The sequence below is a fragment of the Anopheles arabiensis genome, chromosome 2, assembly GCF_016920715.1.
Source record: "Anopheles arabiensis isolate DONGOLA chromosome 2, AaraD3, whole genome shotgun sequence".
NCBI classification, from domain to species: domain Eukaryota; kingdom Metazoa; phylum Arthropoda; class Insecta; order Diptera; family Culicidae; genus Anopheles; species Anopheles arabiensis.
In genome coordinates, this window is record NC_053517.1 from 6257404 (window position 1) to 6280346 (window position 22943).

General features: G+C 47.6%; 1 protein-coding gene across 1 annotated transcript in view; it reads left to right on the top strand.

Annotated features, from left to right (window-relative positions):
* The first annotated feature begins 1560 nt into the window (after positions 1 to 1560).
* Positions 1561 to 22943, top strand: part of LOC120907314 (forkhead box protein O) — a 59177-nt gene continuing 37794 nt past the window's right edge. The window contains exons 1-2 of the mRNA XM_040319060.1: positions 1561 to 2224; positions 11310 to 11536. Coding sequence (XP_040174994.1) covers positions 1954 to 2224; positions 11310 to 11536 — 498 coding nt within the window. The 5' untranslated portion in view covers positions 1561 to 1953. The remainder of the gene's footprint in view (positions 2225 to 11309; positions 11537 to 22943) is intronic.

Consider the following 22943-nt stretch of genomic DNA (forward strand, 5'->3'; position numbering starts at 1 on the left):
CGGTTCTGTTTCGGGTCGATGAGGTGATGATCGTGGATCCATTTCTCGTACACATTTCACAGCGCACACAGACACACACACACACAAACGCACCTCACACTGTCCACGTCGCCAACATGCGATAGTGTGTGGAGAGGTTTTTTTGGGGGTAGTCTCCCCCCCCCATTTCTTCCCACTGCCATCTATGATCGTGCCCACAAGTGTGAGTGTGTAAGTGGGCTGCAGAATAAGTGTGTCTCTCTCTCTCTTTCTCTCTGTCTGTTTCTGCGGGGAGACAGATTTGCACGTGCGCGCGTACCTGAAGCTGTGTGCGTGCACGGCTCTGCTCCACGGCACATCGCACGATTCGCAGCGGTAGTTGTGTGTGTGGTGTGGTGTACATGTGCACATTGCGATGCTCCAATATAGACAAGCGCGGGTTGGTTGTAGCGGCGGCCGTATCTCTCGCTTCGTCTTCTTCTTCCTACCAGCGCGGAGCGCGTGTGTGATGCAGTGGTGGTAGTGTGTGTGCTGCTGCTTCGACCGCGGTGAGCTAATACGCATTTTATCTACGACGAACCGCGCGGCGTAGTGTTCCGTCGCCATCGCTCCCTTGATAAATCGCGTGGGCTTGCAACTGAACTAGTGTGCGTGCATGTGTATGCGTGTGTTTAGTGAATAGCACAGCAAAGGAGAAAAAAAGCCACACAGCTGAGCGCGCATAGAGACTGCGAACTGGCAAGAAATCAAACCCCAACAACGCGGATGATGCGCGGGGAATGGTTGGTGCTGAATGTTAGTTTCATATTAGCAAACCGGCGATGTGTGTGTGTGTGTGCGCGTAATCGCGATCTCCCCATCGCGACTCCTTCCCGTCTGGTCTGGTCAGTCTGGTTTCTAGCGCCGCGTCCTGCACAACCGCACGTCCGCGGTCGACTTATCAACTGAGTGGTAAATGTGTATATTTAGAGCGTTTTTTTCTTCTTCCCGCCGTTCTTGCACTCAATATACCCCCGTCCCGTGCGGTTGTGTGCACGCGCTTGCAGGAGAGAAGAAAAGAGCCGGGCTGCTGTGATAGCGCGTGAAGGTGTGTGTGTGAGTGTTGGCCTTCCATTTTCGGTCACTTGCTGGTAGTGTAGAGTAGTGTATTAGTACGCACTTTTACTGCGTTATCATCCGTCGCATCTTGCCCGATATGACAACACAGCCCCGCGGTGTGGTGCGCCGTTCCACCCACATTGATAACACGGTGATAATTGTGTGTGTGTATTTTTTCTATCTATCGTTCCTCTATCGCCAACACAGAGAGCGTGTGTGCCATTAATTGACCGAATTGATTAAGGAAGCGAGATTGAACATCGATTTTGTTGTTGTTGGTTGTGTCGATGCGAGCGAAATGGGAAATGGTTGAAGTGTGTGTGTTTTTTTTTCTTTCCTTTTGCTGTGCGTTGTCATCTTAGTATGCTGCGCGGCTGCGTCAGCTGGTGGTGGTGGTTGCTTCACAATCCCGTCGGCGTTCAAGTGACGTAGTTCAAAATGTGGCCACAGGAACTGACTGAACTTGTGCGCTCTGGTAAAGTGCGTGCAAGTGTGTGTGTGTGTGTATGTGTTGTGTGTGTACCTGTACCTGGAAGTGCAGTGAGTGAGTGTGTATGTGTACAGTGTAACCACAACACAGTGTGCTGGAATGGAAATGTCCCTGCCGTGCGATGACAGCGCGTGAACAACGAGTTTAAAGTGAACGTTTATTGCGAAACAAAAAGCTGCCGAAAATCATCATTTGCCGTTCCGTAGTTGCCCCACGGGCCTCCGTGAACAGAGAAGAGAACCCCCCAAAGCCTACTCAGTGCATAATTGTTCGCTCACCCTCCACGAGAGCAGCGCTGCTTAACCGTTTCCAGAACATCCAGTGGGGGTAAAAAGCTCACCAAACCGCTTCGGGCCGACAGGGCAGGGCGTGTAGAAAGCACGGGCATGGATCCGTACGGCTGGCCGGCTTCACCGTTGCGTGCTGGCGGTGGCGGCGGTGGTGGTGGAGGAGGTGGAGGTCCCAGCGGCATGTACGACAACATTTCCAACGACGGCATACCGATGGACGCGCTGGCCGAGCTGCAGGACACGGGATTCGAGCCGCAGACGCGGGCCCGCTCCAACACCTGGCCCCTGCCGCGGCCGGAAAACTTTGTCGAACCGGAAACGGAACCGGACAGCAACAAGTGCAGCAATCAGCAGCTGGCCAACACCGGTGAGTAGGAAGGGGGAGGGGTGGGGGTGATATTTTAAAAAGTGTCCCATTTTGCTTCTATTTCTTTGTAGGGGTTAATGACTCATAGAGCACGGTCATAGTCAGATTTTTGTATGCCTCAATCCATGCCACGGGACGCGGTGGTCCGGATAAAAATTGTGGACTAGAAAGGACCTATACTGAAGATACAGCTAAAGCTGACCTAATTATAGGAGTCTTGTTCCTAAGGAAAGCTTTAAGAGATAAATTAGAGCGAAAAGAGAGTCTCTAAGACACTTTTCGACCTTAGTCAGATCATTAGAAAGTCACTAGACGACTCGTCGTATTAAAGTTCTTTTGGTAGAAAGGATAATTCCTTGCATGATGATAGTCTCGAATCGTGCTCGCTCTGTGATCGAAGTGGTAGATAATCTGCCTGACAACTCGTTCCCCAAAGAACACTGTGGGACACAATGGCGCTGTGGCTCTAAATGCACGTTCTATTATTCGATTCAAGAGGGCATAAATACCGCTAGCTCTACGTCGACGATTCAAGTGGGTAGAAGTGTAACAAGCGTAACGGCTTTAACCACAAAGCCCACCAAGTCTGGTCTGGAACGACCTCTCCGAGACGGGTTTTGAGTGGCCGTTGAGTGTGGCCAGCGCTATATGATCCATGTAATTGTAACGATCGTCATTTTTTCAGCTATTCCCGTCTGGGTCAAACCCCCCTCCCCTTGTCATGACGTCATGTGTGACTCACTATTACACGGCTATCGTTAACGCATAATGATAGCACAATTTGCAAACATTATTTATGCACAGTTGCATTTCGTTGTGACGGTTCTGTGTGCAATTGTGCATATTTTTAGTGTTCCACTGGAGCGCGAACGATCATAATGATTATTTGAAGCAACATAGAACGAACGGAATGGAAGTGGAAATGGTTAAACTCGATTACAACAAAGGGAGTTGTTCTAGGAGACGGATTTTTAGTGTTGGATGGAATGGAGTGTTGGTGGAATGAAATGCTTGTTTGGTCTTAATTGATAGCACAAATACTAGTTTAGGCTCCTGAAAGTGTCCAAAATCAACCGCCTTCGCTACGGGTTTTGGCTCAATTGGCACACACATCTAACAACCGATTCGAAAAGCGCCCAGATTCACGCTGCAAACTGCTTCCCGGCATGCTTAGTGGCAAGACAATTCCATCCACGACAAAAAAAGCACGCAAAAAACACGCAAACACACCAACAAAAACAAACCACGCAACTCCATATTCCGCCGTGCAAGAAAAGACACGCGGACGACAACGGCGACGAGCCTTCTCTTCGCCCTTTTTCGCTAGCAGTGTAGAGGGCGGCTCCTCCACTCTACCTCCCGTCCCTATGTTGTGTGCTGTGTGTATATCTGTGTGTGTGTCATTGAAAAAGGTGGCCGCGTTTGGCCCGCGAGTTCCTGCTTCAATGTTTACATTTTTAATTGGCCATACGCGAGCGCCGCGCACGCTCACGCTCCCTGTGTGTGTGAGTGGTGGTGCGCGGCCGCCTGTATTGCACGTTGGTTGTGTGGCCCATTCTTATCTGTCCCTTCTACTCCCCCCGTGTGTGTGTGTGTGTGTGTGTTTGTGGCCTCACGCGCGCACTGTCTCCCGGTATGATCGATTGAGGGGACTTGCGATGTGTGTGCGTCTGTGATGTAGGGAAAGGGACTTGTGGGGGGGTTCTATGTAACACCATCATCAACACGGGGTAGGAAATAAAGCGCGATAGAAACGCGGCGGACACACAGTAGTCAATTTCGGGCGCGCCGGATCGCTGGAAGAGTTGTCCACAAGGGAAGAAGCGCGGGGGGCTGTCTATCGACACTGGACGGAGTGCGCAGGCAACTGGTTCTACGGCGCAAGAATCTGACCTTCGCGGACCGCTGATGATGAGATATGCGCACGTGTGTGTGTGTGTGTGTAGATTCTAGACGCGCCGAATTTTGTGAAGTGATCGTTGCTTCGCCCGTTCGCTTTTTTATGTGTGTGGTGGGTTGGCTGGAGAACACACAATTTTAGCACTGACGAGATGGTTCGCCACCTGGCACCAGTCAACCCTCCCCAAAGAAAAGAAAAGAAAAATCCAGTTTTTCTTCCTACTCTTCTCCACGCTTCCCGCCTTCGTCGGAGGGTGCGATCATAACCTCAAACCCCCCTTCTTATTTGAACAGCAGTGGTGGAGATCGCTTTGATTAGCACACACACACACACACACTCGCGTGCGCCTATTACACTAGACAGGTTTACCTTCTCTTGGGGGGTTTTTTGGGTGAAGTCGCGCATTTTAACCCGGCTAGACGTTGGCTTACTGTGTCTAGTGCCTATTAATGGGGAGTGAGGAGGAATTGGGTGGTTTTTTTTTTTTGGAGGTGAGCCTCACCTGTCTGGCGCTGTCTGGCGTGAAGATCATTGGCAACGGGTGCTGCGTAATCGGTGTTGCGTGGCGGCCGAGTTCTGTTCCTTAAGAACGCTGGCTGGCGGACAGCAAGAAGCGAATTGGAGTTGGATCCAATACAGGAAGAAGAAAACTTGGCATCGCCCTTCCCCGTGCCCCCCCTCGCAGCCAAAATAAAAAAGAGCACATGCCGAGGTGTATTTATAATGAGGAAGTGATTTAATTCTTCGAGCTACTTCTGCGGGGCGCTGCGTTTTTTTATTATTTCTGCTGACTGCTTGATTCATAATTTTCCACTAATTTATAGTGTTAGCGTCATTCTTTCCAGCGCGGGTTTGGGTTGGAATATGTAGGTTGAGTGTGTGTGTGTGTGTGTCCTCGATCATCATCATTTGGTGGGCTTTTTTATGGATTTTTCGCCAGACGGCCATGTATGTGCCAGACTGAGCAAAAGGCTGTCGCAAGCTAATTCCGATCTTTTCGCAGACGTTCTACTTTCTTCCTGGTGCTGATTTGGAATGCTAATGCTATACCACGATCGGGTACAGTTGCTTCTTTCTTACTTGTTTCTTACTTCGTGTCTGCTGGGCGAGACGTCTCGAGCCTCGAGTTTGATGGCACCTAGACACAGCCACATTAAAATTCGTCTAGGTTAAAGTTAAAAGACTATTTCGGCTAGGCTAACTAATCAACGCCGCATGCTTAGATGGCTTTCTGTCCGGCGTTGTAGATGTGTGTTGTAGATATCGAAATGAAACCTACGCCGTCTAGCCGGCCATACATCCATCCATCCAAAACCAGCCAAAAGCCCGTAGACCATGACCGCGCATCGGGGTGAGCCTCGGGGTGCACGATCGCGAATCGAACTATACCAAAGAACCGGAAAACGGAGCACAGGTGCATGGAGGTGGGGGGAGGGGGGGGAGGAGGTCGAAAGGGGAGGCAGTCGGTGGCCATTTATCTCACCCAGAAGATTGGCTTTTGGCGAACCGGATTTTGTGCCGGGTGCGGATTGAACCGGTTTCGGGGGTTTCCTTTGCGTTGCGTATTTTTTTTTATTAGGAGGATTTGCTTCTCCTTCTTCTTCCTCTCAAATGTTCGCCAATGGTCGGCTGGTGTCTGCGCGGCGGCCCATGCGCGAGCGGATTAGGCTTAGGCGAGAGACGATCGAGTGCTTCTCGTGATGGAGCGGTCTTTTTTTTTTTGCTTGCTGCTGCCGGTTACCTTGTGTGCCTCACTGACATGCACGCTCGTGTGTGTGTGTTTGCTGGGTCGTTAAAAAAAGGATGGTGAACTTTACATCAGGTTTTTATGTATTCAGCGATTGAATTGAAATTGATGATCTTAAAAAAAAAAAAAGAAGTGGACCCGAGAGTCGTTCAAGGTGACGGAGGAAGTCTTGCAAAGCGCCGAACGTCTATCAGAATCAAACTGTAATAATGCGGGAGTAGCTAAAAAAACCAACAAAACTATCATTGCTTTTAACAGTTTTTGCCGTTGAATTTCATTTAAAGTCATCAATTTTTGACACTTGTAGTAAACATGTTAATTTTGGTAGTGAGGTATTTGAGCAAACTCAAGGTATTTGAGCAAACTCAAGGTATTTGAGCAAACTTTGAGAAGACTTGAATACTTTTATTTGTATTTGTAATTTTGTATATAAAGCGATAGACTTACTGTAAAAAATTGGTGCCTTTGAGACAAAAATTGGTGAGAGCTAGAGCAAAAAAAAAAAAAAAAAAATTGGCATCGACTGTATTGTCAAGCTTGAAAGACATTTTCGTTTTTTCGCTGCTTCTTTGGGTTAAGTTAGGATCATGAATCTAGTCAAATTGATCCAAACGCTTTATTTCCAGTCTAAATGGTCATCTAATTGTCACACTCTGTGATACCTTGCGGAACATTGCAATAGGTAAAGCGCCACTAGAAGTAATTGCAGTTGCAGCACTGCAGCCAATGCATCACGTAAGGGGGAAACAGCGTGACAAACAGATAACGTGTGTGTGTAGTGTGCTGTGTTTGTGTGTGAGCTATGGTTTTTTTCTCTCCCCAACCCCCAGCAATCTGCGTCATTTACATACCACATTCCGACGTTAGTTTGATTGGTAGAACTCGTTTTACTGCTCCGTCGGCGTCCCATCGCCCGCTACTAAACCTGCTGCCAAAACCACCTTACCAACCATCGTTCTTCTCTTCGACTCTCCCTGCAACTGCTTGCCGTGCATGTGCATGAGCTTTGTAATGGTTGTACTACAACAACACGAGCAGGTAGAGAGGGGAGAGCGTATGAAAATCGATCAACTGACACAGCTAGTTAGAGACGAGCCTCCCCTTGTTGTATTACAGCACACCAAGTGCACATGCACTTGACCATTTTACACGAACGCGTGCGTGTGTGTGTACGTGCGTGTGGGAGCGCAATATTGATCTCGAGGGGTCAGTGTAGTGCCCAAGCGCTCCCTCACGGTCCAATACGTTGCCCAAATACGCTAATGATTTAACCTTTCCTTCACAATACCGCCTTTTCCACTAGCGCCACCAGGAAGCGAATGGGAAAAATGTGAAAAATGAAAGTGAAAATCTGACAGTAGAACGGTTTTTTTTTTGTGGTTGTGCGATATTGTCACTGGAAGCGTTGTTGTTAAACACTTTAAATGGGGAGATGAAGAAGCACTCCTCCCGCCGCTGCACGAATGAACCAACCAAAACAAAAACAAGACGCAATTACGCCGAACCGATTGGCCCAGTCTGAGAGAGACAGAGAGAGAGAGAGCGGGAATGTTGCGAAAGGAATCCGATAGGGAAAAGGCGCTTGGTGCTTGGCCATTCACAAACAATAACATGATGCACTACAAAGTATGGAAATACGCGCGTCGCAGCACAGCTACGTAGTAAATGATTGTGCCAATCCCTCGCAGCAGCCTCATTTGTTGTCAAAAGCCGGTCGAAAGTGATGCGTGGTGTCAGAACCGAGCCATTACAAGCATTACAGAAGAGGGGGTGCTGGGGGGGGGGTGGTGTAAGTGGGAAAAATAAAAATAGATAAAATGTTGCTCCCACTGCCGCTGACTTTGAAGCTGTGGGAAGGTTTGGTTGGTTGAAACCGGTGGAAAATGATAACGAAATCGGAGGGTGTGTCAGGGACGTGTCGGGGTCGTCGAAAGTGGCTGTGGTGATATCCCCCCAGAAAGGTATGCGTGTAATGGCAGCTATCGCATCTTCATTTGTTGTTTGGAAAGCAAATCTTTCCAACCAACCTGTGGGTTTTCTCACCAATTCACCCTATTTCTGTACGATCGTTTTCCACGTCTGATCGTCAAAACTCTCGCAGCCGTGTCGGGACTTGGTGTCGGGCTATCGTGTCATTAATCGTCCGACAATCGTTCGGCTCTCAAGTGCACAGCCAATTAAAATATTGATTGACCCGACGGACGATTGCCGTTCGTTGCCCGTCCACTTGGCACAGAAGTAGGAGTAGTAGGGAAGGAGAAGCACACGCAGAAGCAGAAGAAGAAGAAGAATATGGTGCTTCATTCCTTCATTGTAGGGTGGGGTAGGTTTGGTGTAGATCGTAGCAGAGCATCTTGATTGACGTTGGGTGTGTGTAAAAAAAAAAGTTTGAGAGAATAGTGTCTTGATGTTTTTTTAAATTATCTAAAGAAGAGGCTTTTTCCATTTAAACCAGATCTTCATTCCTTGTTCTAGTGTAGTTGAAGGTGATTGTGATGGGTAAAGTTGGTAAAAATCTGGAGATGACTCTGATCCGACTCCGACAATTTCGGAACCGACTCCGGAAGCTGGGTCCGCATAGCATTATCCGGAGTCGTTCGGTATCGTCTGGAGCTGTTCGGAGCCGTCCGGAATCATCCGGAGTCATCTGGAGTCATCTGGAGTCGCCCGGAGTCATTCAGAGTCGAAGTCGTCCAGAGTCATCCAAAGTCGTCCAGAGTCACCCGAAGTCGTCCAGAGTCACCCGAAGTCGTTCGGAGTCGGCCTTGAACAAAGACCTAGATACGAAGTACACGCGCAAAGAAGAATACGAAGATCGACTCTGGATGACTCCGGAAGACTCTGAACAATTCCGATTCCAAACGACTTCGGGTAACTCAGGACGACTACGACTCTGGACGACTTCGGATGACTTTGAACCACTCCAAATGACTCCGGATGATTCCGGATGGCTCCGACTCGGGGTGGAACTAGTGGAAGACTCCAGACGACTCTGAACGACTCTGATTCCGAACGACTTCGGGAGACTCCGAACGACTTTGGATGATTCTGGGCGTCTTCGTGTGGAACTATTGGTTCCGATTTTTCCGGAGTCGGATCAGAGTCGTAAATGCGCTCCAGAGAGCACATAATTAGATTGTGATGAGATAGTATTGAAGAACAGATTTTTTGAGGAAGAATGATCATGAAGAATTTTGTTTTTTTTTTAACTAAATTTCCGCAATAAAGCTGCCTAAAAGCAACCAAACTGTTTCGCACACCCGCTGCTACAGTACGAAATAAACGCTGAGCGTCGCTATTTTGGCACTGCTACATCGCCCCTACCGTACATTCTAACGATCACTCTACCGGCCCCCCTCCGATCATGCACATGGTGAGGGCGTTATATGTTACGCAAGCAATGATAGACTACTACTACTACGACGACCACCACTATTCGCTGCCAACATCCATCCAAAGCAGAGGCAAACTTAGAACATAGACCAGGAATAGCGTGCCGAAAGGGCGGGTGCTTTCGCGTGGAAGGGAAGAGAGAGTGGATGGTGCGATAAATATAAACAAAAGCGTTTTCTTTTCCGCCGCTTGTATTGCGCGAGGGTGTAGTAGTAGTTCAGTAGTGTGCTTGGTAGGAACATTGCAAACGAAGGCAAACGACGGCTCCAACCTGTTGTGAACCCATTGCGAAGGAGAACAGCGCACACACAGAGCAAGCGAGCACTATTTTCGGACTTTCTGATCATCAAAGACCAAAAGAGAGTGGCCACGTGGACGGTCCGATCGCATTGGGGTGGGTTTTTTGTTGTTGTTGTTGTTGCTTTTGGTAATAACCATGAGAAGCGTTTAAGATTATAGCGAGATTTCTTGTATTCGTTCTAGCATTTTTTTCTTCTTTTTCCTAGCACGCTAAAATGTATGCAAAAACCCCCCACCCCGGATGAATGCGGATTTGATTGAACTTTTGTCAACCCGTTCCGGTCTCTGCCGGTTTTGTGGGTGGGAGGGCGAAAGATGGGGAGTTATCCGTTTTGCTTTTTTTGTTTGATTAGCATCCCATTTCGGGTTATGATCGTATGTGCTCCGATCGTACCTTACTGGCTGTGTGCGAACTCGACCCCCGTTCTCGACTGCAGTTGCTCTTAAGCAGGCAAACCAAAAAAAGTGGAAGCAAAATGTGAACTGAAAAACTCGAAAAAAATTAATGATCCGCGCGCGCTGTCCGTTTCGTCGCTTTGGGTCGTCGCGGTTGGCAACGTCACGAAACGGACAACTTCTTCACAGGCGCGCGCGCTGTCTGTGTCGCTATATTTAGCGCACCGGTCTGTCCATTCGGGGCAGCAAGAGAGAACAAGACCTTGCCCCGTGAGCGGGCGATAGAGCTGTATTGATTTGATTTTTTTTGTAAAATACAGCGTACCATGCTTTAAGTTCTAAATTCTTTTAGGCTAGACGCGCGCAGGTTTGGCGCGGAGCAGGTTTGGAGGTCACCAATAACGCAAAGGAGAGGGAAGAGAGAAGTGTTGCCGTTTTTTTTTCAAATGCCACGTTTGCTCGGTCGACTCCCTCCCGGTTCTAGAGATGTCCATCCGATGGCGAACGGCGAAAGGCCTGCCAGATTGCAAAGCGATCTCTCGTGCGAGAGGTGTACGATTAAGCGAAGAGGAAAAAAGTCACAATCTCCCCCAATCTCAACACCGCTCCAAACTTGTTCCGCTCTGGAGGATCGGGTATTTTTGGAAAGTCTGACAACTTTTACCACCCAAGGCCTATGGCGGGCGGGCGTTCGGACCTGCCAGTTGGTATGCGGGTATTCGGTTCGCGCCGTTGACAAGATCCCTCTGCGAGCGTTGTGTGCGGGTTAATTTGATCCTTTCAATTGGCGCTCCGTTACAGTGGAGACTTGGGAGGCCTTCCTCACCTGCCCGTAGGTTCAAGGTTGATCGGAGATGGGAAAGAAGGGCTATATTTGGCCTACTCTTTTCGGCTAAATGTAACGGGACGGACGAGCTGCCGTTCTTGATTGGATGGAGGGACAGATTTTAGTCCTCGGCGCCCAAGATAGCGCGCAACATGTGGTTTTTGGAGCGAAGAGTTCGCTTCTAGCCGTAGCATCTGTTTTGATTTTGGGTTTTGATGCACCTGAGAGGTTTCCTGGCCCAGTGTCCCATATCACATGAGCCAAACATCAGAAGAAAGTTGATAGGAGGAACAGCTGGTCACTGAGAGGGAGTTCTAGAAGGTTTCAAACCGTTGTGCGGGAATCACACGACTCGCTGACTCGCTGTAATCACTGCCAGACAGCAATAGGCTTTTTGATAGCCCCCAAAAATACACCTTCTGCTTATCAAAAACCCCACAATCCAGTCTCCACCTTTAGCGTGACACGTAACCTTCTCCAATGTCCGCGTTCTAATCGACGGCTTTTGGCTTTCCATTCCCAGGCTCCAGCAATACGCAGCTGCAGGCGGCCGCATCATCGTCCTCGTCCAAGAAGAACTCATCGCGACGCAACGCCTGGGGCAATCTATCGTACGCCGACCTCATCACACAAGCCATCAGCTCGGCCAGCGACAGCCGCCTAACGCTCAGCCAGATCTACGAGTGGATGGTGCAGAACGTGCCGTACTTCAAGGATAAGGGCGACTCGAACAGCAGCGCTGGCTGGAAGGTAGGAGGGTCATTTTTTTGTGTGTGTATGTGCTTGGCCTGTTCGTGTCTTCCGTGATTTCCGTGTTTGAATTTTTGAAAAGGGCTAACCTTGCGCTTGACCCAAGATGGGAAGGTACGATTACTCACGGCGCTGGCCGCCGTGCTCATTAATCTCGAATTCGAACCGTGTCCGAAAAAAAGGGTTGAGCAAACGACCTTGGAGATCATTGAACTGACATTTCTGTTCCAATGCTTTAGAACCTTTAACGTTGTAGATTCATTTGGACATTGGATACTAGTTTATGCCCAACAAGATATGTTCGCAGTAGTTTTTGTACCTATCAATATGTTCATATGGATATATTCAAAATGTGTTTTGTATTATTGTTCCCAAACCATGCATCGAACCTAACCAATCGGGGATGGAATGCTTCAATTCGCTTCCTGCCCGGTCAAATAGATTCCAACACCGGAAGAAGATCAATTGCCCTTTGATAAAATCAATTGTGAAAGCCGCCATGCCGTGGCATCGAGATGCGCCGTTTTCCGATGCGGTTCGCTCACAATTGGCTTGGAATATCGCGACCATTGTGCATCCATTGGGCCTGTATTCCATTCCTCACAATGTCAACGCAGACACGCAGACACAGTGTGAAGCTGCGGTGGAAATAAAATAAGGCTCTTCAAAAATTGCCATCCAGCCGTGCGACGATCCTTCAATTGATATCCGATTCAATGGCATCATCGTGTGATGCTGCGTTTTCCAGGACATTTCCCAGCGCAGTGAGAGCATTGGTGTGCGTTGGTGTATGAGAGAGAGAGAGAGAGAGAGAGAGAGAGATCCCATTCCAGCGGTGGATAATCTTCATTAAGGTTAATGCCATAATACATGTTTGAGGGGATAGTGCCGAAGCAACGATGCACAGATGATTTGGCTCATCTCTCGAACATACAGCACACAACGGACGTGCTACTGCTCGGAGTGGCCGCGGTACACACACACACACACAATGTTGATTGAGCTGTCCCCAATGTTAAGGTGTGAGCGATGATGATAATCCGCTACATTGACCAAACGTGCCATGAACGTGGGCGCTGCTGGATAAGGAACCCCACAACAATGGGAAATCGAACGTATATACACAGACACACACACATTGGAGAGCTATTTCCAATCGAAACCCGTACGCCTGGTCGGACGATGGGAAATGATTTGTGGTGAAAATATCAAATCGAATGCATACATGAATTTATTTGCAAAACTCATCGCACATTCCAGCACGCCGATGTACGTAGTGGGTAGTGGAGGGTTCTGGGAGAAGGTGCAAGAGGGGATGTGACACAAGGCTCTAGACACGTACCAGGCACGTGCGTACGCACGATGCACCCGGCATTTCATGGGCAACGGTTTGGGCCAGCGTGGAAAACGCTTTCCCACTCACTCCTCCGTTGGGGGAAGAAAATTGAGATGAAATTATTGTATTAAAATTTAAATCACGCCAATAGAATTTTAAACCACCAACCCAAACCACCCGGCCGAGTTGACCATCCTGACCTCTCGTACTGTGGTTTATGTGGATCACACTTTTTTTTATTTCGGTGGCAAACTAAACCAAACCAAATTCTAGCCGCTTTACAGATCACAATTACTGCAATATATGAGGCGTGTGATGGGCATGATTTTGGACACGCGAGATCCGCATATCATGGTTTACATTTGACACGCATTGTTGTTGTGCCGCTTTGAAACATCCGTGGCAAGGGGGTAGATAATTAGTGAACTTTACATTAGTGCATTGGTATCGGGCACGTGACATGATGATAGAGAGCAGCATCTGTGTGTCATTGGAGAATTGATTATAGCGTTGAATTGATGTTCTTTTCTTTTGGTTTAAATTCAATAAATTATGGTTTAAAGTAGAGTTGTTTTATTTATTTTGATTAATGGTTCAATTCAATTCACAAGAACTTTGTCTTGAATATTTGTGTATGCAGTATTCTTGCTCCCGAAAGTAGGGCAACTACAAACGACTTCTATAATCAGCCTACTTCTAATGCTATACATGTACATGTACGCTACAACTTAAACTGCAACGCATTACACTTTCAAACACTTTCAAACGCTGTGTCGAAAAACGATTAAGCTCTGCTGTGCGCACACCATTACACCACTAGATTGCTGCACTCATCCCCAGCCCCTCCCGACCTGTGTTCTTCTCCACAGCCACGCAACCGTACTTCCTCTTTTCACACCCGAGACATCCTGGAAGGAAGCTGCTCCAAAGAGGGGAAGCTGCAGCCTTGTCAAATTGCCCCCCAAACGGAAACAGCAAACGAACTTCGCTTTGAACTTTGCTGCACTTGCCTGGACGAGCGCACCATTTGTGTCTGGACATAATGATTTCCCCTCGATGGTCATCTTGTGGTTGGGGTTTTTATTATGTCTGTGTCTCTGTGTGTGTGTGTTTCTTTCCACCCTCTGTGAAGGTTCTAGTGTGTCACTAGTGGTTTTTGGAACGTTTAAAGCGCGAAGAGGGCGAGCCCTTATCCCTTTTCCCACAGCGTAATATTATAAAATGCATCTTTAAGCGCATTTGGCATTGGAAAGTTCCGCGCGTGCAGGGAGGCTACTCTGTCACTCATACTGCTCTCGCGGTGGTGGTGAATGTGGAAGAAGCTTCCCTTATCAGATCAGATCACCCCCTGGTTGTACAAAACAGCAGCAAAAAAGAGCAGCGCTTGTACACAGAGTTGACGCCAGGCCAGGCGTCATGAACTAGGCGCGGACCTGCCGTCAACAGGCATGGAAGCGTGATACGGGCATTGCAACGTGATGCACTCGAGACGGACGGCGGCTGGCTGTGTGTCTCAACGGCCGTTTTTTAAATCGTTTAAATAGCAGCAATAGTAACAACAATAGAACGTACTTGAGGATGATGACGATGAAAGCGGCGGTAAGCGATGAGTTGGCGTTTTTACTTTTAGTTGTGAATGGAATGGCATTTTATCAATTTTAGGTAAATTTTGTTGAATGTTTGAGCAAAGTTTTCTTTACTCAAAATGAAACTGCGAAACCAGACTTTATTTGAGGCGTTACAATATTTGCCGACAGATGGCGCCACTGTATTAGTCCACTAAGAGCACTAATATGCAAAGTATGCAATACCACCGTCGAACAACACAAACAAACCTATTTGAATGCTTCGTTGTCCCAGATGCAGCGAGCGTGTTGCATCGTTCCTCAGTGGCGGGGTAACATTTCCCTCATATGTGTCATCTCGGGCTTTTCTCCATCAAAAAGATACACATCATCATCCGCCCCTTTGTCGAGTAGCATTTGCTGGCATGATTGATTCGTCCTCTTATTACAACAATCAAGACTCAGCCGAAGTTCTCCGGCCCGGTTTTGTGGCTTCCGTCGCTTTTTTCTCCTGGTGGTGCCACGGAAGCCACGGATAAATCAATCCAATTTTTCGTGAAATCATCTCTCTGCGTCGCTGCTGCTGCTGCTGATAGCGTTTTGTGGGTGCTGCGGAAGACCCTTTCACTTCAGCCCTCCCTTCCGCATTCAGATTGATTCTTGATTCCATGGGAGGTTTTTTTTTTTCATCCGCGAGTGTTGTGGCCGCGATCGGGGGGATACCATCTTGCCGCGGGATGTATGTGAAACATGCTTCAATTCAATAATACACATCCATGGGAAACGTTATACGCCTTCAATCAATCTGGGCACGATTGGCGTGGCAGCACCACAGACACAATGGCAAATCGCTCGCCCGTCGGAGGCTCGCACTTGGCGCCAACAAAAAGAAAAAGGGACACACAACGGTTTCGTTTATTTTTCATGAGCAACAGTGCCTGCGGCACATTTAATTCAGAAGAAAGCTGCTCCTTAGGATAGGATTGCTGTGGCCGTGCGGTGCCGTGCATTGCCCCCCGTGTTTGCTTATTAGACCGAAAAAAAGAGGAAAAGAAATCCGAAGGATCCAGTTACCTTACCAAACCTTACCCTAAAAGCCGTTGTGGACGCAATTTTCATGCATCCTGCGTTACGAGCGGGTCGAGGGCGGTAAATAGAGAGATGGAGGGAGAGTCCCATAACGGGTAAATTGAGTTGTCCTCTCGAGAGAGAGAGACAGTGGGGGGAAAAAACCCAAAACCACCAGCAAACGAGTCCAATGCGCTGCCGCGCGACGACGGTTAAGGTGTGTCAAGACGTTTGCATACGTTTTGCTCGCGCATCTTCTCCACAGATGGTGATTTCATACGGAGTTGGTCGTTTTTTTTTTGGCTCGTCGCTGGAGTGATGGAAACCATGGAGAAAGCATGAAGCATCATGGTTATGCTACTCGCTCCCGTTTCCCTCCGCCTTCCCACGGGCTGCAGGTTCTTTGACAACAAACAAACATGCGCCACTCAAAACCACACCTTGAAGTTATGCTTGAGATGTGTGGCAAAAGTCCCCTCTCTGAAGACTTGGCCCGCAAAGACATGGGCGGCGCAGATACTTGAGCGATGACTGATTGCCAAAAAGTAGAAAAAGAAGTAGAGAAGTGATGGAGTGAAGCGGTATGCGAAACAAAACAAAGCCCCCAAATGGTAATACACCACCTCTTACATCCCTTGGTTTATGGGACACGTTGAAGGGTGGAATCAAATTCCTGTCCGTTCGGATTGAGAGAAGTGGAGAAGCAGGGTGCATTTGGTTTCATTTTATTAAGTAATTTTTTTCGAGCAGGTTCATGACACGTGGAAGCATTTTTTCTATTCAAACATGAAGGAGTTGGTGAAAAGAAGCGTAAAATAAGGATTTAGACCGGGGGGTAATATTGCATGCTTTACAAAATCTCGATCCCTTTCCCGCGATGTAATCGCTTTTGAAAGTGTAGAGATATGGAAAATTGATATCGCACTGATAGAGGATGGGTGTGGATTGATTGGAAGTGCTGGTGTTGCGTAGAAGCACTAGCCTATTTGTGGGATAATGCTCAATTCAGCGTATCGATATATCATTTTACGTTTATTCTTGTGTCACCGGTGGTGCTTCTGTTGATGCGATTAACTCGTGGAAAATGGGTAGAAACCTAAGCAAGGTTTGTGTCAATTGCTTTATCGTTTATCTCGTGTACTGATGATCGTGCAGGATGTTTGTGTAGTTATCTTATTGGATCTGTATAGGATATCTTATAGGATATTTATTGGATTGCATCGCTTGGGAGTATTATTGTACAATTCAGAATTGATGTTTATTAATTTATTTTTTCAATTGAAGTTTTAAATTTACATTTTGGATACATTTAATCGTCCGTCAATGTGCTTTCCGTTTTCTAAGCGATTGAAAAAGATCTGGCGCCTCCATTCTTGCACGTGCGTTTAAATATCAACTTGCACAAAAGGGGCACAACAGACTTGAGGATTTTTAAAGAGAGGAGAGTCTTTCTCGAATTACAATTCAAAAGAGAACTCCCATCAGTGCAATCTAATTTGTTGGATTGTTGGAAGGCACCAGAAAAGCAAACCAGATTGAAAGCTAACCCACTGTAGCTTTATAAGGTTTCCATCGTTCTATTCCAGCCGCGATGATGTATAAATAGCTTTAAAGCACTTGCAAGAGAGGCAGTGTGTGTGTTTATTCGGTTATAATTTCCTCCAAATTGCCCCTCGTACAGTCTTACAGCCATTTCCATCAGCTTAGCATTCGTTTGTGGCATTAAAAAAAAGTAAAACACGAAACACACTTGCTCTTGCACAAATAAATATCTTAAGTGGCGCTTGAAACAGCACACACAAAAAAAGATGTGCATCACCGCTGTACGATTGTTCGCTTGGCCGGGGAATGGGTGCTCTGGCAAAAAGGCGATGGGCTATGGATAACACGCGGGGTGTGTGTTCATCAACCTCTTGCAACAACGCGATCCCCGCCTCGCTGGGGAAGAATATTGTCTTCTGCCGTGTTGTGCGGAGGGGGAATCATTTTAGCTCATCATCTCAGCGTGCAGCGGCAGCACGATACCTACCACCACCGCTTGTTACAACAAGTTGACTGCAATAACTTTACCACTTCAGCCCCGGGAGCACAATAATTCAGTACATCCAGTGCCACCGCTACTGTGTTGCCTTTTACGATGCCCACAATGAAGCCCGTAACGAGCGTCAGTGGTCGAGAGGGTGGGTGCGATGGCTGAATGGGTTCGTGGCTCGCCTGCTGCCTGCCTGTTGAATGCGGCGATGCTTCCAACCATATGGTGCGAAGGGTTGGATGGTGTATCGACATCATCCTGTTGTGTACCATGCATCCCGAAGGAGCGTCCAACCATAGTTGGGTGCGATGCTGATGGTGTTGTTAACTTCCGATTTGGGAGCACAAAAAATAGGGAACAGCACTATAGTTATGCGATTGTGTGGTGTGGGGAAGTTGCCTTGGGTTGTAGGAAAAGTGATGTCTTACTTGGGGGGAAATTAAATCATTAATTAAGAGTCGAATCTATCGTCGAAGATGAACAATCGAATGTATGTATCAACTGAGATATTTGAATTATTTTTGGTAAATTCTTTATTAGGTTAATATTATATATTTTTTTCTGATTTCTGGATACAAGTTCGTCTAGATTGAGTATTAATGAATATTTTATCAAAATGAATAAAATAAAATACTATTATCAATGATGAATTCAAAATTGTAATGACCTCACGCAAGACCTTATCAGCATATCTTCAGACTATTGCTAGGATAATCCTGCATTCAGGTTCTTGTTGGTAGATAAGAAAAAAATGGGTCAACATGTTTCCCTTTTTAATACATTCCCGATAACAACACAGTCTTATCTGTTAAAATTAGGTATGTCTGTACTTGGACCTGCCATACATCATGCTGTCCAATGTATTATTGCTTAGCAAATTTTGCATCAACTCAAATTAAATTCCCATCCGGCGGTTGTGCTGCTTCAAGTCGTTCCAAGTTCACACCAGCCAGTGCTATGATACACCCGCTATGATGCAAAGCATTAAAAGCAACACCTTCTTACGCTTCGTTTGATCGCAGCGGAAGCGGAACTGCTCCGAGACATTGCCGGTGCGCAAGTACAGAAGCAACAAAAAAAACCGCGTAACACGCAACAGTGCAAAGAAAGTACAAGACTTCTCGCTGCCGGAATAGCAGCAGCAACAGCAGCAACAAAAAAGGCGCGAAAGGAATCAGGAACTCCCTAGGGAGGGAAATCTGTTTCACGCTAATCGGATAATGATAATTAGCGAGTTGGTTTGCCGTATGCTCGGTCGCAATTTCAACCTTTTCCCCCTGTGAGCTGTGCGATCTCTCGCCCCTTTTTTCCGTCAGACGACCCGACCACGTGACAGAGCGAGGAGATCAGAGCAAGAATCCAACTGTCAGCAGCACTTCCCCATAACTTCGATGAGTAACGCTCGTCCTTGCCACACACAAACAAACACACACACACGCACCTTATCCTGCTTGATGTAAGGCGAAAAGTCGTCGGAATTGGTGCCACCGCGAGGTGAAACATAACCAGAGCATCCCGCTAATTGGCGTACTCTCACAGCGCGTGGTGGTGGCTGAAAGATGTATCTTCTTGAGCGCCCCTGTCTTGAGACAGGAACGGAAGCAGAGCAATAACGTGGTGGAACGGTTGGCATTATTTTAATCTGCGAATTTCTTACAGATGTTTTTATTCGCCCTACAGTCGGCACGGCACAGTCGATTGCGAGGGGGAAGCAAGAGACGGTATCGAAGAAAGTAAAAGCAAACAAATGCCCTCGAGGGCAAGGGGATGGAACTGCTTCGAAACGATACAGCTCACCGGCACAGGCATGAATGATTGGGCTACAAATTGAAGCAAATGCAAATGAACATCATAAGTAGCTGCCGACAGCATCATTAAAGTGACACAAAATTGGGCGCGAGGCGAAGAAAAAACTGGTAGAGCAGAGGGCGACAGCTCTCTCGGCTAGTGTCCTGGAGACGGTTGCTGCCCCCTTCTCCATCCCTGGGTAACGTTGGTTGTCCTTACGGTTCGTAGCCTCCGGTTGTATCGAAATCCAACCGGTGGAACGAAGGGATCATAAAAATGGGTGGAAAAACGGATGGGCAGGAAAAACGACACAACCGGACTCCACGAGTCTGCTGCTCGGCGGCATCGGCGGCGTGACCGAGAATTATCTCGTTAGATGGTAAAATATTGTGTGCGTACTTACCTATCAAAATCGGGTCGTTTAGCTCGCCTGGTGGTGCCTTTGCCACCCCCCCTCTTCCTCGTTTTCCGTTGCCGCGTACCGTCAGTTTGTCGTCGTTGTGCCGATCAATTAAGGGTTTATATCCGTGTAAATCGTGCCCATTTACGCTTGACTTGGCCGAGTCGTTGCGCGTGTTTGGGTAGAGCGGGAAGGTTCGATTTCCTTCCCCCCCAAGCGCCAGGAGCACGGCGAGCAACAGGAGACTGGTGAGCAAACGACAAACCTCCTTCCACCCCCGGGAGGAGGACTCTCTCTCTCTCTGGGTTGCTAAGGACGCAACGGAACCGTCTTGACGTTTTGCTGCCTGCCGAAGCAGATAGCCAACCGTATCCGGATCCAATTTCACACCAGCCGTAACGTGTATCGATGACTTATTCTACGATGTGTGCTTTGCGCGATGAGTGTGTCTGCTGGACCGGACCACGCGTGTGGACCAAGACGACTTGCGGTGACCAGAATGTTTGGTCCTTCGAGCCGGATCGTGACGCAATAGGTTTGCTTTATTTTCACCATTCGTATTGGCGCGTTCGTGGACCGTGTACTCGGAGGAATGTAGCTGTTCGTTTAGTGTTGTCCTCATTCGTTACAACTGCTTCTAACAATGATGCAGGAAGGGATGATTCTTTAAAGGGATGGAGTAGAGATGAACTGTACTACAGCTTAAAGCTGTGAACACGTGTCGGTAGCGTAGATCTTTCTTTCGTTCTAAGAAAGTATAATAAGGTGACAAAGTAAAGCAATGTATATTTTTATTGTATATCTAATTGTAAATTAAAATATTTACAAAAGTTTTTGTTGAAATTTGCACTTCAAGCATTTGCTCAGCCCAATCAGTCCTAAAACTCAGTCCCCCAAAACATCCTATCGGACACGCTTTAACCTTTTCTAAGCAACGGAAAGATCAGATAAAAAATCAAACAAATCCCATTACACCGCTTGCACCCTTCGCCCCACCTATAGCGGCTTAGTACGATGTAAAACGACACACTTTTTTGTTCGCTGTGTACGCCGGGTGTTAGTAACGGTGACCTAAGCAAACTGTTTGATTAAGTAAAATCCATCACCGTACCGATCCGCTGTCATTAGTTATATCGCTCGATTACGCCCTCGATTGTCCGTCGTTCGCTGCGGAACGACCAGTAGAAGCGCACTGCCAAAAGGGTGTCCTACCCGTGAGGTGGTGGGGTGTACAGTAAATTCCTTAATTAAATAGTAACACACAGCGAAAGGATGGTGTCGGAGCACGAACGAAATGGCAAAAAAAGAAAGGCTTCCTCGGCTCGGCCGCCGCTGAAAGAGGACATTTTTGGGCATTTTATCTCACCTTGCAATGATGCCGCCGTGTGTGTCTACCGTATGTTGGAAGGAGCTATGTGTTGGAGCCTAGGATTAGCTCTCTTTTTTTTTGGTGTATCCATTTGTCACCTCATCGGGCACAGTGAAGCTGCAAGAAGGGTGTGGAATTTGTGTGTGATGGCGTTCCTTCCTGCTTCCATTTGACCGACGGATGGACTAAATCTAAATCAATCAATATTCAATGACTTATCGTACGACACAGACACACAGGGTGTGCGCGCGGTCTGACTGCCAACGAGCGTTCCCGGCACGGCAAAGGCCCGGCAATATGGGATTGTGCATCCTTCGTCACTGATCCTATCGTTCGCCGATGAAGAGAAACAGAGGGACAATTCATCCGAAAACCATTTGTTTCAATAAAAATAAAGCTCTCGCGATAGGGAAGAACGGGCAGTGAGTGTCCACTGTGTGTGATGCTGCTTAGTGTGGACTTGCACACTGGAACGGTATCCGAAGCAGCAGGGCCAGCAAAAGGCCAACATTTCGTTGGACACATTGACCGTCCCTCAACCGTTTGAAGTCGGAGGAAGAGATCAATGTTAGGCCGTGGTAGGAAGAGGTGGGTAGCGAGGTCTTCTCTTTCGGATAAGCAAACACTAAATCGTATATATTAAAGCAAATAAGTCAAATTCATTCCGGAAGCCGGCGATACACGACACGGTATCTCTCGTCCGTCCCCGGGTCAAACGGGAACACCACACACGCACGGTCACCATCGATGTGTGAGGCCATCGAAAATTCGATCCGACTCGAACTTTGTGTGGTGGGTTTTCGGTGCCATTTTTTATGTTGTTTCGGGAGCAGCACCACCGCCAAACATCATGTTGCCTTTCCCGGGGTAACGGTACAACCCGCCCCATGCGTTTGGGTGGGTAGCACGACAAATTCGATTGCGGTCGTGCTGGAATTTGATTTTCTCGTCCATCTCGTTGGGTGTCTTTTGGGAGATGGATTGATATGAGTTGATTTTTTCCCCTGGTTTCTGGATGCAACTATTTCATTCCAATCGGTTAAATGTGAAGCTACTAGCACACGGGAGACGCTCTTTTGGTCAATCAAAGCTCGCTGGTCTTTATGAAGTACGCGCCACGGCTGTGATTGCTCTCTGTTGTGCCACGCAAGAAGCAGGCAGCAAAAATCCTCACCGCTTCAAACGGTGTGCACCACGAGCCCCGGTGGTAGAGTGAACTTCTACTCTTCCGGTCCATCATTCCATGCTCCGTTTACTCGGTGGATGGATTTATTTGTTCTACAACCATTCGGGGTACGGAAGCTCAAACCTCCTCCGAGTGGACATATTGCGTCCGTCGTCCAGCAGCGCAGGACGACCTGGTGTGGACTGTTTGAAGTGTGTGGCCTTTTTTTGCGGTAGCGTACGGAGGCGATATGATGATGACGACGATAACGGCTACAGATGGATAAGGCGCAGGACATTTTCGTCAAACATTTGCGATGTGGCTCAGTCGGCGGGAGGGAATGAATGAATAAAGTTCGGATCGTTTGAACTGTGGCGAAGCAGTTCATGGTCAGGTTTTGTTGGTTTAGCTTCGGTACACCCCGTAGCAGCGGTACTGTGGAGATGGGCTCCAGGTTCCGGGCTTTTTGAGTAAAATGTTTGTTGCGGTGAGAGTTTGTACGGTTAACAGATTCAGTACCCGGAATGAAGGTCATTTGGATATTCAGATTTTGGCGTGCCTGATGGGTAGCGAATGGGTGAATGTTAGTTCATCTGGATTGTAAAGAGATGAGCTGGTTTTTAGATTCCATGGCTTGAGTAGAGCTAGTTGACTTTGCAAGTTTAGATTTGTTTTTAGTTTCGT